Genomic DNA, 18,177 nt, shown 5'->3' on the forward strand with positions numbered 1-18,177 from the left:
TCTGCCCCTCTCTGTAGTTTCCCAATTTTGTCCTCCTAGGCTCCCCAGGCTTTAGCTGTCACCCTTAGAGCATTGCCATTTGTGATTTAAATGTCCCTTAATTAGATTTAGCCTGAGGAGTCCTTGATATTTTTGCACATTTCTCTTTCCTGATTGTTGCATAGTTACCTTATGGATCATCAGAATCCCTTGGACCTCATGTCCCTGAACTTGTTATCTTGCGGCATCCTTTCTTTGAATATGAAGAGGCTTGATTCCAAGGCATGCAAGAATTTTCTGGAGTTTTATAAAATCATTTTTATATTTTTATTTTTTATTGCCATTTGTTTCTTTTTGTTTATTTTGTACTCCAATGTCACGTCAAGGCATTCAGTCACTTCACTGATGGTCAACTACTTGGCAGAACTACAGAGAAAAGGGGTTTCATTGATCCAGGCTCAGACGCACACGCCTGTAATCCCACCCCTTAGGGGGACTGAGGCAGGAAGATGGGGAGTTCAAAGCCAGCCTCAGCAAAAGCGAGGCCCTAAGCAAATCAGTGAGACCCTGTCTCTAAATAAAATACAAAATAGGGCTGGGGATGTGGCTCAGTGGTCAAGTGCCCCTGACTTCAATCCCTGCCCCACCCCCCAAAAAAAAGGTTTCATCGAAGATCAGTGGAAATTATTTCTGTGTTTTCTTATATACATGTATTAAGACAATAGACTGTTATGATTCTTACATAGCCTTCAGAAAACATTCATATATGGGCAAAAGGAATGGGATTTACAATTCAGAGTTTGGGGTATCACTTTCCCTTTAATTTGAAAGCCAGGTCCTGTCATGAGGCTACAAAGGCTCAAAATTCAAGAACCTAAATAGAAGGCAGGAGAGGTGGGTGTCAGGTGTAAGAAATGGTATAGAAATCCTTCTAAGTACAGCATCTGAAACCAGCACAGGCTTTGGCCCTGTGGACTTTCCTGGCCTGACCATAGAGCTATTGCATGGAAACGGTCTGTTCCTACCCAAGAACTCCAGAATTCTCTACCAGACTTTATGATGAAATGTTTGCTGCCATATCCAACCTAGGTGTGATCTGCGGGCTCCTATCCTCCTGAGATCACCACAAAACCAAGAAAACACAGATTCTTATCCATGAAAAGGCTTCAGGAATTATCTAAGTGATTCTCAAACTCTCTTGGTCTTTGATCTCTTTAGACTTTTAAAAACCAATAAACACTCAAAAAGCTTTTGTTTATGTAGCTGGCTTGTATCTTTTGATATGCACTGAATTAGAAATTAAAACCAAGCAAAATAGTTATTTTTATTCATTTAAAAGTGGTAATAAACTAATTACATGTTAATGCAGATAATATTTTAAATGAAAAATATTTTTTTCCAAAACATTTTAATAAAAAAGTGGCATAGTTTTATATTCTTTGCAAATCTCCTTAACATCTGGCTTAGAGAGAGCTGGATTCTTTTTTAAAAATATTTTTTAGTTGTAAATGAACCTTTATTTTATTCATTTATATTCAGTGCTGAGAATTGAACCTGGTACCTCACACATGCTAGGCAAGCACTCCATCACTGAGCCACAACCTCAGCCCCAAGAGCTGGATTCTTATACATGTTTTCTACTTAATTCCTGATTCTACTGTAATATGTTATTTTTGGTTAAAAATCCAGCCTCACACAGATATGTAGTTCTAAAGGTCAGAAGTATTTTAATGTCCAATTCAGGTTATTGTGAATATTCTTTGATATTATACAAACTTCACAAGTATAGCTTCTTAAAAGTTGGCTGCTACATGAAATCTGAAATCAATGAATGCTTTGTACTTTGTAACACTAAAATCCATCAGTCTATCTTGCACTCTAAAATGAGTCTGATTTTAATCTCATGCATAATTTCTGATGTGTATTGGTATGGTCTTTATCTTTATGAGGAAATTAAATGAAAATTTGTCCTTTATGGTAAAAATAAAGATCAATATAGGAAAATTAGATGTGGCATAAAAGAGCCAGGTGATAAAAGTGGGTAAAGGGAATGGCAGGACAAATTTGTAGATGAGAGTCAAGGACACATGAACTATTATATCAAAGAAGAAAAGAAAATCGAGACTTGGGTTTTTAAACGTTAGCTTTGTCTGAGTGCTCAATCATAATTAATGTCCTCTCCAGTTAGGAGGCAGGAGGGGTTCTGAGCAGAGTCAATATATATGAAGATGCAGAGTCAGGAATCATGGGACGAGACTGGAACCAGCTACATCTGGCATGGCAAATTTTCTTAAAAATGGATTTTTAAGAAACCTAGGAGTGGCGCATGCCTGTAATTCCAGCGGCTTGGGAGGCTGATGCAGGAAGATTGAGAGTTCAAAGCCAGACTCAGCAATTTAGGGAGGCCCTAAGCAACTCAGTGAGACTCTGTTTCTAAATTAAAAAAAAAAATTAAATTAAAAAAACTTTTTAAATAAGCAAACACAAATAAACAGTAAAAGCCTGTTGTTCCTTGTTCCTCTCTTCTCTCACATTCGAGGGTTAACAGTTGTAATTGATACGAATACCATATTTTTACCAAATGAAAACCCCTATTCTTAATTGCTTCTGGATCCTTCTTATCATGAGCAATGAAGGAACATAAAATTGATCCAGAACCATTTGGTGACAGCAGAACAAACAGGGAGAAGGCTGAGATCCCCTGAGATAATTGCTACTTATGTTAACATTGTTCCATCTACATGTCTGGCACTAGCTACTTTCTTAGAATCATGATTTCAAAGTATTTCTTTGGGTCAGCTTTTACTGTTGGGGCATAAAGAAGAAAAATAATTCAAAAGCAAACAAAATAAAGAAAGATAAGTGGCAGAAAGATCCAAGCCCCCTGGTGGCCTTCCCAGTGGGTGGGGGATGTGCAGAAGTTTCCACCTAAAGGAGGGGCAGCCAGGTGCTTAGTTACAAAGGGAGTCAATCTGGTGACTCCTAGTGATTTTTCCCACTAGTTAGATTCTTGATAGTGAGAAATCAGTTGTGAATTTACCCAATTTTGTCCTTCCAACTGGGACTAAAATGACTTTCTGAGCTATTGTAATTTTTAATGTTTTCCAGAAATATCAAACAAAATTATCTGTCTGTTAAATTAGGAAGCATTCTTTTTTATGGACAGAGAATTTTTTCTTTAAAACTTTTCAGCATTTGTTGGAGGCGGGCAGGCTGCCCATAAAAATCGCTTTGTAAACTGCAAGCCCTATTGTTGCTATCTGTGGAAGGAGCCACCAGACTAAAGTGAAATTGAACTTGAAGCCCAGTGCAGAAGAATACACACAAAATCAATTCAACATCCACAACCAAGAGAAACGCCCAAATGTTTCAAAATTACAGTGCCGAAAGCATTTCTTTTAAAATATTCATCTTAGGAAGAGTCTGTGGAAGGGGATTTTTTGTTCTCTTTGGTTGAGTCAGTATCACTAATAATGATGCTTTGGTCCTTCAAAAAGCCCCCTGCAGAGTATTTTTTTCAATTTACTCATTTTGTTTGTTATTCACTGCTTTTTACATTTAAGGCTTTTTTCCCCATCATCTTTTCTCTTAGGGCAGTATAAATGAATTGATGAAACTTTAAGTCTGTACTTACTTCTCCTTTCTCCCCACCCTACCTCCATCCAGATCCCAGCCTCCACTCTCATTTGTCCAACCTAAATCTCTAATGGAAAAAAAGTGAGGAGGACTCTGGGATGTCTTTCTGCCACTCTGAGCACAATGGTAGATAAAGAAAGGGCTGCTTTAAGATGCCCAAGGCTCTCTTAGTTAGCAACCTTTGCCCAGAAACTTGAATCAATTTACATTCATTGCTTGCAACTTACTAGAAATTGCCCTTTTCTTCTTTTATAAAAAATGATCCTCGGCATTAGACTTTTTATAGAAACCATGGGGCAGAAATCTTTGAGAAAATTTTTTTTATTCTCCATAAACTTTAGGATTATAAAGTCATCACAAAAATGAATTTGCTGGCACACTACCAGCCTCTATGAACATGTGAATTGGCAAACTGAACCTCCTAAATGGGAGGGGAGCAGGTGCAGAAATCTGTACATTTGTCCCTGAAGTACGCTGAGAGAATATAATGATAAAAACAAATATTTTAAATATTATTTATTTCCTTATGAAAATTCACAATATTTCCTTTTTTATTTCAATGTCCATTCTTATTTGTATTCATTATAAACATAGGTATTCATTCTGTTTTTTTCTGTGTGCTTTCCTAGGGCATTTTTTTTTTTTTTTTTTTTTTTGCAACCTTTGGAAACAGGACCCAGCCCTTTTGTTGGTTTCCTTTTACTTGGTTTTTTGAAATGGGGTCCTGCTCTGTTGCCCAAGCTGACCTCAACCTCATATTCTCCAGCCTGGGCTTCCCATGAAGCTTAGATTATAGGGAGCGGCCCAAAGGAAACCCAAACCCGGCTTTGGACCCAGTCTTTAAGGCTAGTCTGAAATTGCTCCCCTTTACCTGTTTCCCTCTGTTTCCTGTAATAGCCAGTTCACTGCCTATTAGAAGGTTTGCTTTTTAAATACAGGATGGTTTGTATGCCCCAGGCAATCCTCCTAGGTAGTGTTATCACTGTAGATGAGGAAACAGGCTGGAAAGGGTTATCTAATTCGCACTTGGTCACTAACCCAGTGAGGTGGCAGAGATGGGTTTTCAAGCTAAGTTCTCCTTATCCAACACACTGAACTCCTCCACCCCCATAACTTGCTTAAGAAATGACCTTGATTAAGATTTGGCTTCTAGCAGACATTCCAAGCTCAAGAAGCCTGCTTCCCAGAACTCATGGAAATGTTTTTGACCATGCTGGGATCTCCTGCCACTAGTTACTTCACATTCCCTTTTGCCAGAAAGACCCTGATACCACAGAGAGTTCAAGGTGACCCCCAACCCCCAACCAGGTATCTGGCAGCTGAGGACTGAATCCCAAAGCCTGGATCCCTGAGCCCCTGAGGGATAGGGGTATGAACAAAAGCTCAAGAAAAAATGGTGTCATAAGGCAGCTCTCCAGAGTTTGAGTTTGGTTTAGTTCAAAACAGGAAGTCATGCTCCCCACCTCTCTCTCACCTCCTAACTAAAGTCCAGCTGTGTTTTCTCTCTGTTCAAGAAAACTGCCTTTTATTTTATTTAAAAAAAAAAAAACAGGCAGAACCCCAAATTGGATGGTTAAGTAGTTTTATCCTTCACACTTTAAAAAATCTTCTACAAAAGAAATGTTGCTTTTGAAAATATCACCATTTTTTAAATTGCTATTATGAATTTTCCAAGTTATTGCAGTGAAAATGGAAGAAAATAACATGGAGAATGAGGTGGTGTGAGACCAACATTTGAAAAAAAAAAAAGGAGTTTTGCTGAAATACAAATTGGCTTCTTAGATTGTATTCTTATTCTAATTCCCAATTAGACTTGAGACCTGGGCGACTCAGGTAGATGGGCATTTAGGGCATTCTTAAACTACTTACAGTTGTATATGCTGGAGTGTGATTTAGGTTATTAAAGGCATTTGGTGTGTGTGTGTGTGAGAGAGTGTGTGTAAGAGAGAAGTGCACCTATATTAGCTTCCTGATTGCATGCCTCTCAAGATAGCTCTGGCCTCAAAAGACTCTCAGGGGCTTTTTTAAAGTCTCCATTTCTTTCCTTCCAGGAATCATTACTTGAAAGAAAAATCAGAAATATACAGATTAATAATATTAAAACAGACATTTTAGAAATGTGACCAAAACTTGATTACCATCAACCATGGTGACAGTGACCCAGCACCCTGTCCAGAGCTGAGACCAGCTCCTTTAAAGTTAACTTCCAGACCAAACCCTCTCAGGTAATGTGCAACAAAGACCACATTCTGACGCGCTTAGGGACACACAATTTTCACAATGTTTTTATTATTCATAAAAAAATAAATTTATTTACATCTGTTATTTATTGTGGTAGTGCAGCCTTATGGCAGCGGTGCAGTACCGCTAATCATGGTAACCATTGTCAATGGGTCCCAAACAGGTCCAGAAGCCCTCCTATGTTCAAGGAAGAACTTGGGCTGCAGGAAGAACTTGGGTACCAGAAGTGGTGATGGGGGAAGGGCGGCCAGAGGTTGGGGGTGGGGTGAAGCCTGTCGGGGAAAGTCCAGCATAGTGAATGAGGCAACTTCGAGGAGCAGGGAGAAGGGAGCGGCCCAAAGGAAACCCAAACCAGGTTGGTACCACCAGGCTCCAATGGTACCATTAGACTGGGAGCCTGTGAGTAGAACATTAATTATAAAGAGGAAGGGCTTGGAAAAAAGACCCCAGTCTGTGGGGAGTAAGAAGTCAGACCTCAGCAAGGAAGTTGAACAGCCCAGAACGTGCCTGGCAAAATCTGCCTGAGCTGGTCTCCGAAATGTATCTCCATCTCGCCCTATGCGAAGTGGCAAGTCCCACCTGTTCCGAGGGCGCTGCCTGGTGGGTTACAAAACTGGTCCAGCAATTTAAAAACATGCCTTGACGTGGATCCCACGCCTGGACTTTTAGGCGGATCAAGATATCTCTCTAACCGTGAAAGGCCCAGATTGTGCAGAATTCTGCCATCACGTATATGACAAATCCGGCTCAGCTCAGAAACTAGCGCCTAAGCGATTTGATGCTGGGCTCAGGTGGATGAGTCTTGAGAGCTAAGGGCCCAGACTGGATCTAGGTCCGTGCTCGCCACAAGAAGGGAGGGTCTTTCTGATTACAAAACGTGGTCGCAGGACACCTGTCCTGTTCACAGTTCCAGGCAAGGGGAAAGGTCCAGGAGAATCCTATGGGACCTTGTACCCATTCGCTAGTGTCCTCTCCTCTCTCCCTTCTTTCCGCGGCTCCCAAACACACGCGCTTAAGAAATAATCCCATCAAGTGAATTCCAGTCCTCTCTAAGCAGTGGTTCCACATAATCTGCTGGCTGCGGAAACTTCTTTCGTGTCAGAGTCAGGTCGTCCCGAGACCACGAATGGCCACGTCTGCAAAATTAAAAAAAAAAAAATTAAAATTAGAAAAAGGCATCCGATATTGAGGACTAGCGGCAGTCTTAAACCGAAACTACTCTCCTAGGAGAACTACAGTTATCCCTGGCTTTCAGTAGTTCAATTTTTATCAGTGTTCTGGAAATTTGTGAGTCTTGTCCCTAAACTTGGATTTTAATCTTACTAGACACTGATTAGGAGAAGACATACAGCATCCATTCACGCTTCTTCCGGGTCTATGCCCACCCGATAATTCGGGAAAACGCGTATGAGTTTTGGGCTTTTGAGTTTTAATTCCTCATCTTTCTCTTTTTTCGCACCCCCCCAACCCCTCACTCCCATCTCCATCTGCTCCAATTAGGAACTGAGGCTTCAATAGGCTTGGATGCGATCTTTCCAAAGCTTGGAGAGTTGGCAGATCAGAGAGGGACTTTCCAGACAATGCTGTCCGGGGAAACCCTGCTATTCCGCATCAATTTTTAAAAATCCAAAAGTTCTTTTTTTAGAAATCGGTCTTCCCTCCTTTTTAAACAAAAGTAGGGTTTGAAACCGGCAAGGACCTAAAGTGGAAAAAGTGGGGCGATTGAGATTTGCCATTCACTTTGCAGTCAGCTAGTAAACTCCGTTGAAACTAAGATTTACCCCGGAAGTAGGATACTAGCTAATATTTGTCACTGGACGAAACACCATATAAACTGATCAGAATGATGCAAACACGGAAGACTGGATAATTCTCCAGAAAGATGACTGGCCTCTCCTCCCCTGATTTGGGAGAAACTAAACTGGCTTCCTCACCACCGATCCGGGAAACCTTCCTTTTGGGTCTGTCTAGGGGCTTAACCCAAGAGCCAGTCTGGACACCTCTGGGCTGTTTGCCCCGGGACTCGCGCGCGGCGTCCCTACCAGGTTCACCGGGTGCACGTAGCCGTTTTCATAGCGATCTTCCTGTAGCAACTGCCGCAGGTGTGCGATGTAACTGGAAGCGAGTCGCAGGGTGTCCAGTTTGGAGAGCTTGGTGTCAGGGGGTACCCAGGGCAGGCTAGTCTTCAGCCTGGAGAAGGCTTTGCTCAGCACACGCATCCGAGCGCGCTCTCGGGCGTTGGCTGCGTTCCGCTGCGACTGTTTGCACTCAGCGGCCGATCCCTTGGCCGGGAGTGGCTTTTTGCCACAGCCGCCTGCACTGCCACCTGTGCCGCCACTCCCAGCCACCCGGGGCCTCTTTCTCTTGCAGCCTCCCGAGTCGCTTGCTGAGCTCAGAGAGCACTGCTCCTCCTCGCAGTCGGGGTCCTCCTCCTCGGCAGACGAATTGTCACTAGGAGAGGCGTAACTGCGCTCGGCGCCACGGAGAGGCGGCCTTTTGGAGGCGGGGACCGGGTACCCCCGCTGTAGCCCCCGCAGCTCCATCTCTTCGGGGTCACTCACCGAGCCAGTGGACATAGCGTCTTTCCCCGCGCCCACGCGCGCTCGCCTTTCTCCGCCCTGGCCAGTATCACCGTCTCCGCCTGCAGCTCCCTGGCAGAGACGGGGGCCAGGGAAAGCTCGAAGGAGGACAGAAGACCTCGGCCCCGAGGCGCGGAGGCCTGTGAGTGAAGTGGGCGGTGAAAGTGAGCGCGCCCCGCCGCTGACCCCGGAGGATGAAGCCCAGAAATTGACGTCGGGATCCAGGGTCCGCACGCACAACCACTAGCTGTGCCTTTTGACGGGACTATTTATCTGTACTCCTGGGGACAAACCACCACCACCCCCACAAAGAAGAGGGGTTTGGAAAGGGGGGCAAGAGGTGGGGCAGGGGCGTGGAAGGGGTGGGGATCACTTTTCCTCGCCCAGAGGAGTGGACGGTGGGGGCGGGGAAGGCAAGGTCTCTATCAAGTCAGAATTTGGGCCGGAGGCCCCACTGACCTTCACAATGTCTGTGCGAAATAAGTGTTTTATGGAGGAACAAAGGGCGACCCCTTATTCCTACCCAACCCATCATCACACTCAACTGATCTATAGTGTAACGAAGATTGTCTGACACTTGTCAGAGTCCAGATCCTGCCTGCTGCTTCTCTCCCAGTCTTTTCAGTAGAACCCAGTTTTTCAAGTTCATCACTCAGGGCCTATCCAAGTCTCCTCCAACAGAAAAGGCAAAACAAGCAAGTCACACCAACAATGTGCAACAGCCGCCTCTCATTCTCCTCCTCCTCTTTTCCTTCTATGTAGCTTTGTGATTTATACAGCACTTTTATCTATATTGTTTCGTTTCATCTTCAAACAGCATCTGTAGCTTAAATGTTATCTCCATTTTTTCAGAATCACCAGGCTGGTTCAAAAAAAAAAAAATCTGTTTAGGATCCCTAGCTTGTTGGCACTCCAGTAGTTACATGTCTGCCCACCACACACCAATGGATTTTTAACTGGTATTAAAGTCTTGAGAGTTCCCTGCCCTAACTCTTTTAGTTATATTTAGGGAATCCATTACTATTTTAGCTGTGATACTGAAGAGCAAGCTACTGGATGCAGAATGCTAACTCAGCACAATCATTCTGCCAAAAAAATAAGAAAAGCAACACCTAGAATTATTACGTCCCATTCCATCAAAACATAAAACACCTATCCCTCCCCAAAGGAAACAAAACAAAATTCAATTCGTGTCTCCTTTTTTCCTAACTGGAAGGCTGTTGCAATGCGTGGTCAAGGGATGGTACTTCCTTTTGGAAACCATACCAGCGGGCAGCCCCTGAGTGAGTGTGGGCTATGTGCCAATGCCATGTGAGCAGCCCACGGAGGAATTCAACCCCTGTGAGGTTGAGATTTGGTTATTCCCTTCTACCATGAGGAAACTGAACTTTCGCGGTTAACCGGTTGTTCCTTTGACCTTCCACTAAAAATCCCCAGGCTCCCAAAATGAGCGAGGTGCGAGGAGACTAATGGATCATCAGTTTGGGACAAGGAAGACAGAAGCCACTGGGTCAGCCTCGCTCCAGCGGATTCTTACAGCAGAACAAATGCGAAGGGCTCTGTGCCTGAAGTGCCACGACAGGTGGCTGGCCAGGGGTGACTTCATCACTCAGGCATGGTTCCACCTTGTCTCCCAGGCCATGCCTCTCCCGTGGGAGAAGTTTCACACAATCAGTCCCGCGGGCCTCCATTGAAAGCGTTTTCTTTCTCCCTGTACATTTTGTCTGTGGTTAGGTAGTGGGGGATGGGCTCGTTCTGGGACGAGCTCAGTAAAAAGATCCCTTGCTCTCAGCTCTCTCTAGGCTGGAGAAACGCGGGATTATTTGACAGAGCATGGAAATTTTCTTGGAGCGCTTGAACTTGAACTTGACTCTAAGCACGCTTGGCCTGGCTAAGGAGGGGAGAGAGACAAAGATGTAAGGAGGAGATCTCAGGCTAGCTTTCTGCATTGCCTATTGATGACTTGAAGCTATCAGTATAAATACATAGTCTCACACATTAGGGGCAGGCATATAGGTTTTTAAAATCTGGATTGTTTATACAGGTGCAGAACAAAGTCTTTCTTTAGAAAAGATTAATGGTGGGGAGAGCACTACATTTCTCTAAACAGTCTCAAGAACTGTACCCAGCCTCAACACTAAGGGGGTCATGGCCAGTTTCTTTTTCTTGAAGAAACTCCCTGACCCTAACAATTCAGGCTTATTTTTCATAGCTTTTGCCTTCCTTCTCTCTTCTTCCTTCTCTCTCTTTCTTCTCTTCCCTCCCTGCTTTTCTCTTTTTCTCTCCCCCTTCTCCCTCCTTCTGCTCTCTTTAAAGAAAGTCAGATATTTTTATTTTTGTTTCTTCATTTGTCTTCCTTTCATTTTCATTTTGTCGCCATTTCTTTCTAGCTACATTCTCACCCTTTTAACTCTTTTTATTTTCCAGCTTGTGGATGTGCAAGGAAGATTAGGAAATTTATCATATACGTATTTATTTTTAGTGTAGAATTGCAGTTTGCTTTCATGTGTCTGTAATATCTGAGGTTTTTCACCTCTTTCCAGTATTTTTACTTTTCTTTCTCTGGATGATCTTAACACCTGGCAAGTTGAACAGTATAAGTTAGTCAGTCTCTCTCTCTCTCTCTCTCTCTCTCTCTCTCTCTCTCCCCCTCCCCATTGTTTTAATGTCGTTCCTCTTTGCAAGTAAATAAATAATAAAGTCCTAGTTTTTGTATCAAAGTGCACACTGAACCCAATTTCTGTTTGCCTCTGCTTTACAAACTTCTAAATTTGTAATAGATATACACTGTTGTCTGTCCTGTTCATTGAGGGTATTGAAACATTTTATTCATATTCTTTGTAAATATACAGTGTTGGATGAGTGGGGCTAAAGTTACTTTATAAAGCAAACATGAATACATTTAATAATTTTTCCTCAACCTGGATTTCCTGCTTACTGGATATATAATTTGGGGGACAGTTTGCTTTTTTTGAGACTTAGTTCTCTGATCTATAAAATGAATTAATTTTTCTGGGAAAGAAGAATATGTATGGACTATTGTCTACATCAGAGACTGGCACATGGGAGATCAGTAAATGCTACTTCTTCTTCTTCTTCTTCTTCTTCTTATTATTATTATTATGAATGGTCTTGCCAGATATCACACAGCTAATAAGTGTTAGTGTCTGAGACTGATCCAGGTTTTGTACTCCAGGGGTTGTTCTGGGGTTTGGATAACACCTGGATTTTCATTTGCTTTGAGTGCAGTCTTCAAGGGTCTGAAGTGCAAAGTCTCATTTCAAAATATTTTCCATAGCTTCCATAAGGGCACTCACTGAGGAAAAAAAAAAAAAAAGGATGAATGGGACTTCATTAGAAACTTTCCTTTCTGTCCTCAAGTCCTCTCATTGAATATTAAAAACTTTTTTTTTCTGGCCCTACTATCCCAGCTGAAAAAAATTAAGGAGGTGGGACAGGTAAAATGCCCAAATCAGAGTTTCTAATGTGCTGAAAGGATTAAAGGTTGTAGTATATGTGACAGCAGCATGCTTGGGTGTAACATGGAAAATTGCCTGATAAATACAAATATTTTTAAATGCAGACTTTTTTTTTAAATTAAAAAGACAACAAAGTGGAATAATAATTACAAAACATAGGAAAAAAAGACCCATTCACTGACCTCCCCCAACTCTATGGTAATCCTGGGTGAGGAAGCTTAGAGTTTGGCAGGTTAAATGGGCTGGGTTTTAGGGAGAGCAGAGCATTCCTCTATTCTCTGTGAAGGGTAGATGCAAATCCTGTAGTGAGTAGGTACTTAAGAAACCCTTGTGGGAATGCATATGAAGGGATAGAGCTCTCCCCATATGACTTTCCTGATGCTGTCTCTCTCATTAATCTCCTGAGCCCCACTTTGTCCCATTGGCTGAAGGAATTTCCCATACTTTGAGGCAATTGTCTGTACTTTGGTCTGGAAAAACAGCATTTAAAAAAATGTGGATCAGCACTGGATATTAGCTACACAAAGCTACTGAGCCCAAGAAACCAGCCCAATCATGGGCTTTAATATTGAATACCTACTGGGTATTGAAGATGTAATGTTAACAAAAGAATGTAAAATAGCTCCTCAATATTTAAAAATATTAACTACATGTCAAAGTACGCTAATATTTTGGGTATGTTAAATCACATGAACTTTACTATCAAAATTAATTTCAACGTTTAATTATTATGTAGTTATTTAAAATTTAGAATTATATATGTAGGTTCCATTGCATTGCTGTTGGATAGTTTGGTGATTAATCTCAGGGATTATGCACTGCAGTGAACTTCTATCTGCTATTAGTAAAAGTGGCTCCCTATCCCTTGAATGGAAACTGTCATGACAATATGGTGAGCCCATGTGACATCATTATTTTCCCTTGTCATCTGGCCTGCATCTCACCGTGTGTACTTAACCTCGTGCAATCCTGCGAAACTGTCAACATGCTGAAAAGCACTTCCAGTTAGGATTTCCACAGCCCCTTATCAAACAAACCTTCACCTGGAGAAGTGTAGGATTTGATGGGCCACTCTGAAGACAGGGCTCCAGTGAGGGATTTTTCAGGGTAATGTTGGGATGAAAGTACAGTGCCCAGGACAGAAAGATGAAGGTTTGCATCCTGTGATATCCAGTCAAGCGGTATGCAAGTCATGTGGCTTTTGGGTTGTTTGCAGGGTGCAGCATTAGGACAGGCTCTCTCAAGACTTAGGCCCTTTTTTAGCTCCTCTATGTAAACACCTGAACCCTTCTCTAGGTCCAGGTCAAATTTTCTACTGGTGTCACCCAGCATGTCACTGGTCTCCAGCCATCATCAGGCTGGGAGCCATGAGATCAGGGGCTTAAGGGAACTGTTGGAACCCAGGGAAGGAGTCCTCTGTCATCCCTAACATTACTAGTCCTCAGCTACTAGTTTATTTTTCCAAGAGTTTGCTGCAAGATTTTTGTTCCTTCCATTGTGGCTTTTGTTGCCTTAGTTGTAGGGAGGCCAGCATATAGAGTCAATAGGATCATGGAGACTGGAGGTAGGGAGAAAAGCTGGGAGTTAGAATGAGAAATGGGACTAGGGTACAAAAAGGGAAAGTGATACGACTCAGTAGAGACCAGATTTTCCCTGCTATGTGAGATACAAGACAGACATCCTCATTGATTGTCTTTACAACTAACAATACAGGTGACTTCAGGGAGAAAAAAAATCTATCTACCATCTATCTATCTTAGACCTTAGGAAGCCTCAGATTCCATGTGGAATGTTGTATATCTCCTGCAAACAACTTTGAATACCATATTAGCCTGCTGAAGAAGACTAGCTTTCAGGAAGGAAAGGCCCTGTGGTGAAGGCCCCTATGGACGCCTGTTTGCAGAATATATGGCCCTCACTCATGATGTTGGACAGTCCTGAAGGATGAGCCAGTCAGAGTTAGGGCTGAGGCTCATGGGTTTGAGAACAATCTTATTTTTAAAAATCTCTAGAATCAGTCTTTCATTCTTAGGCAGAAGCTAAGAAAGTTCTGTCTTGGGGAATTTCCTCTTTCTAAGTACTTTTGATTTTGTTGGCAATACTTAGAAAATACTGAATCACCTCTTGAAATTCTGGTCTTCAGTGTGTGGTCTCAAGTCTTCTTTGATTTAATTATGCAGTTAGGAGAGAAGTGCCACCTTATCATGAGGCATGCTCTGGTAAAAGCCCCTTCAGCTAGGAATATTAGGAGGTCAAATGAGACTGCCTGAGACAGGCTTCCCTGGAAAATGTAGAGCACTGTCCAAGGTCAGTTAGTACATTATTGTTCCCATCTCTGTTAGGGGCTCATTCTTTTCCTGCCTCCTCTCTCCAGTCCTGGACTCTGTTCATCCTTTGTAGAATTAAATACCTCCTGGCTCCAGAAGGAAGTTCTCACATAATAGATACTTGGTTGTGTCAAAGAACAGCAATTCTGTACTCTTTTTCAATCAGTCCCTTAACCAATTCCTTTATAAAAGACTGGCCTAGATTATTTACATATGAGATTTATTTTCCTAATCCAGGCCTCCTATTCCAAAGGGACTCCTTAATAGATGATCAGAACAGGGAAGCATTTGGGTCAGTATGCTCAGTTTCTTTTTCTTTCTTTCTTTCTTTCTTTCTTTTTTTTTTTTTTTTGCTTGATTATGCTGCTTTGCCATAAAAAAAATAGCAGAAAAAAAATACACTGCTATATTCCTCCGACAGTTTCAGTCCTGAAGAAGAATATGAGGCTGTTGGAAATAGAAGGAGAGAAGGTACTCTCCCACCTTGACTTATCACCCAGTCCCTCTCCTTCTCAGATTACTATATTTAAGCAACTTCTTTTAGGAAAGAGAGGAGCAGAATTCAAATAAAAAAGAAAATGGGAAGACTAATCTGCAAGGTCAAGGAAGGCAGAGTCTATCTTGTCCTTATGAGTATCCCCAGAGTCTAATAGCTTATGAAAGGAAGGACCTATATAGCTGATGATTGAAGATATTCACAAACACATCAGCACCCATGATTCCTGGGAGACACACACTCAACCCATTATATGTTTGCCTTTCATTTAACCAACTCAGTTTCCTTCTCTGTGCTCTATTCCACTGCCAACTCTTAGACCCAACTACATTTCTCATGGATTGGATAGATTTCTAAAGAATATTTCCTATTTTCACATGTAGTTTATAAATCCATTTATTTATCACACCTGGTATTTGCCACAAACTCTAGAATAATTTTTAGACAATTGAAGAATTACTCTTATTGTAAATGTCCCAGCAGTGCTATTTTCTGCTTATAAAATCCATCCTTAAATGCCATTTGTAATTGTTTTTTTTTCCTATTTGAAAAATATTCTGAATTTTCATAACATTTCAGGGACTCGCAGACGTACAATGCCTCATCTCGAAACTATTACATAGATTGACAGGAAGGCCAAGTGCAGGGCCCTTAAAAGTCCACACATTTAATGCTGAGCTGAGAAGGCAGTAATCAGAGAGTGGAGAGAAAAACCAAGAGAGCAGTGTTACTGAAAGCAAGGGAGGTTTTCAGGAAATAATGGGTGGGGACTTCCACTTGAGGTGGTCTGGTACAATTGCATTTTGAGTGAGAGCCAAAATGTAAAAATATAATTTTTTTTAAAAGAGAGCCATGTTTAAGAGGAAAAAATATCTCTTTGGACGAGGTGTGGAATGGAAAGTGAATGCTGAGTGAGGCTGAAGCTCTTGCCAGGTCCTCTGGGTCTGCTTCAGGCAGGAACATCCAGGAGTTGAGGTCCTTTGCAAATAAAGGAACAAAATAGTTCCCTGAATGGTGAGAGACTGATCTGGGTCAGTGCTCAAGTGAAAATGTTGGATCAGGTAAGGAAGTGAAGGGGTGCAGGCCAGCCGGGCCAGCATATTGATTCTGTGATTGGGCCAGTTTCGACTCATGTTTCTCCTCATTACAGGTTATTATTTTTTCTTGTGTCTTTGCGTGCCTGTTAATTATTGGCTGGATGCCAAATGTAGTGAATTTTGACCATCGAGTCCTGGCCATTTTTGTATTCCTGTACATTTGATTGAACTTTGTTCTGGGATGTAGTTAAATTACTTGGCAATAGTATGATCCTTTGGGGTCTTCCTTTTAAGATGTGTGGAAGGAATTGGAGCGCTCCTCATTCTGGGACTATTTATTCCCCACAACAGAGGTGAGACTTTTCTGAGTGCTCAGCCCAAGGTCCTGTGCTTCGTGAGACTTCCTAGTCTGACAGGAGCAGGTGCTCCTGGATTTGTGTGAGTACCTGGGCCTGTTCCCTTCCCTTCTTAGCACTTCTTCCTTCAGCCTCTGGTACTTTCCTCACATCCTTGTGATGATCAGGTGAATGCTCCAGGAGCCCTGCAGACCTCCAGGCTAACTTCCTGTGTACCTTTCTTTTCTCTGGTACCCTCTTCTGTGTCCCCAGACCCCCAGCTCTGTCTTCTCAATCCAGGCCCCTCCTAGACTTACTCTTTCAGCTCCACAGCTGAAAACTCTGTCATGACAATAGCTGGGGCAATTGTAGGGCTTTCATGTTTGTTACCCATCTTTTAGGGTCACTGTCTTTCATTGCCTCATGTGCAGAGTTGCCCTTTTTATGGTTGTTTGAGGCAGAAGGGTAAGTCTCATCCCTGTTAGTCTTGATCATAAATGGAAGTTTTTGGACTGACACTTTAATAGGAGATTGTATTGTTATTTTATTTTATTTTTTGTTGTTGTTTTTAAGGATGAGAGTTGCTTAAGTATTCTTTTTTTTAAATTTTTTATTGTTTATTGTTCAAAACATTACATAGTTCTTGATATATCATATTTCACACTTTGATTCAAGTGGGTTATGAACTCCCATTTTTACCCCATATACAGATTGCAGAATCACATCAGTTACACATCCATTGATTTACATATTGCCATACTACTGTCTGTTGTGTTCTGCTGCCTTTCCTATCCTCTACTATCCCCCCTCCCCTCCCCTCCCCTCCCCTCTTCTCTCTCTACCCCCTCTACTGTCATTCATGTCTCCCCCTTGTATTATTTTTCCCTTTCCCCTCACTTCCTCTTGTATGTACTTTTGTATAACCCTGAGGGTCTCCTTCCATTTCCATGCAATTTCCCTTCTCTCTCCCTTTCCCTCCCACCTCTCATCCCTGTTTAATGTTAATCTTCTTCTCATGCTCTTCGTCCCTACTCTGTTCTTAGTTACTCTCCTTATATCAAAGAAGACATTTGGCATTTGTTTTTTAGGGATTGGCTAGCTTCACTTAGCATAATCTGCTCTAATGCCATCCATTTCCCTGTAAATTCTATGATTTTGTCATTTTTTAATGCAGAGTAATACTCCATTGTGTATAAATGCCACATTTTTTTTATCCATTCGTCTATTGAAGGGCATCTAGGTTGGTTCCACAGTCTTGCTATTGTGAATTGTGCTGCTATGAACATCGATGTAGCAGTGTCCCTGTAGCATGCTCTTTTTAGGTCTTTAGGGAATAGACCAAGAAGGGGAATAGCTGGGTCAAATGGTGGCTCCATTCCCAGCTTTCCAAGAAATCTCCATACTGCTTTCCAAATTGGCTGCACCAATTTGCAGTCCCACCAGCAATGTACAAGTGTACCCTTTTCCCCACATCCTCGCCAGCACTTGTTGTTGTTTGACTTCCTAATGGCTGCCAATCTTACTGGAGTGAGATGGTATCTTAGGGTGGTTTTGATTTGCATTTCTCTGACTGCTAGAGATGGTGAGCATTTTTTCATGTACTTGTTGATTGCTTAAGTATTCTTTTGTTTTGAGGAGAAGATGCTAGAGAAAAGGAAGAGATTAAAGATATAAAAATATGGGAGCTGGGCACAGTGGTACACACCTGTAATCCCAGTGGCTCAGGAGGCTGAGGCAGGAGGATATTGAGTTCAAAGTCAGCCTCAGCAAAAGGGAAGCACTAAGCAACTCAGTGAGACCTTGTCTCTAAATAAAATACAAAATAGGGCTGGGGATGTGCCTCAGTGACAGAGTGCCCCTGAGTTCAATCTCTGGTACCAAAAATTTTTAAAAATAAAAATTATATGGGAAAGAGAAAGGGCAGACTAGATGGACCATAATCCCTTAGGAGGTGGAAAAAGAAAGTCATCTTTGTAGAAGCAGAAGTGCATCTCCTTGCCTGGTGCAAGAAGAAAATAAATAATGCAGGTTGCAACTGCAGATCAGCAGAGGTTTGTGATGGAAAGTT

The 18,177-nt window shown here is 42.1% G+C and overlaps 1 protein-coding gene across 1 annotated transcript; it reads right to left on the bottom strand.

Moving 5' to 3' along the window:
* Positions 1 to 6,477: 6,477 nt before the first annotated feature.
* Msc (musculin) lies at positions 6,478 to 8,723 on the bottom strand. Its single transcript, XM_015485755.2, has 2 exons — positions 7,899 to 8,723; positions 6,478 to 6,992 (listed from the first exon to the last, which is right to left on the bottom strand). The coding sequence occupies exons 1-2, from the start codon at positions 8,430 to 8,432 to the stop codon at positions 6,906 to 6,908; spliced, it is 621 nt and encodes a 206-aa protein (XP_015341241.1). The 5' UTR covers positions 8,433 to 8,723; the 3' UTR covers positions 6,478 to 6,905.
* Between the last annotated feature and the right edge of the window lie 9,454 nt (positions 8,724 to 18,177).

The sequence above is a fragment of the Marmota marmota genome, unplaced genomic scaffold (genome assembly GCF_001458135.2).
Source record: "Marmota marmota marmota unplaced genomic scaffold, marMar, whole genome shotgun sequence".
NCBI lineage: Eukaryota > Metazoa > Chordata > Mammalia > Rodentia > Sciuridae > Marmota > Marmota marmota.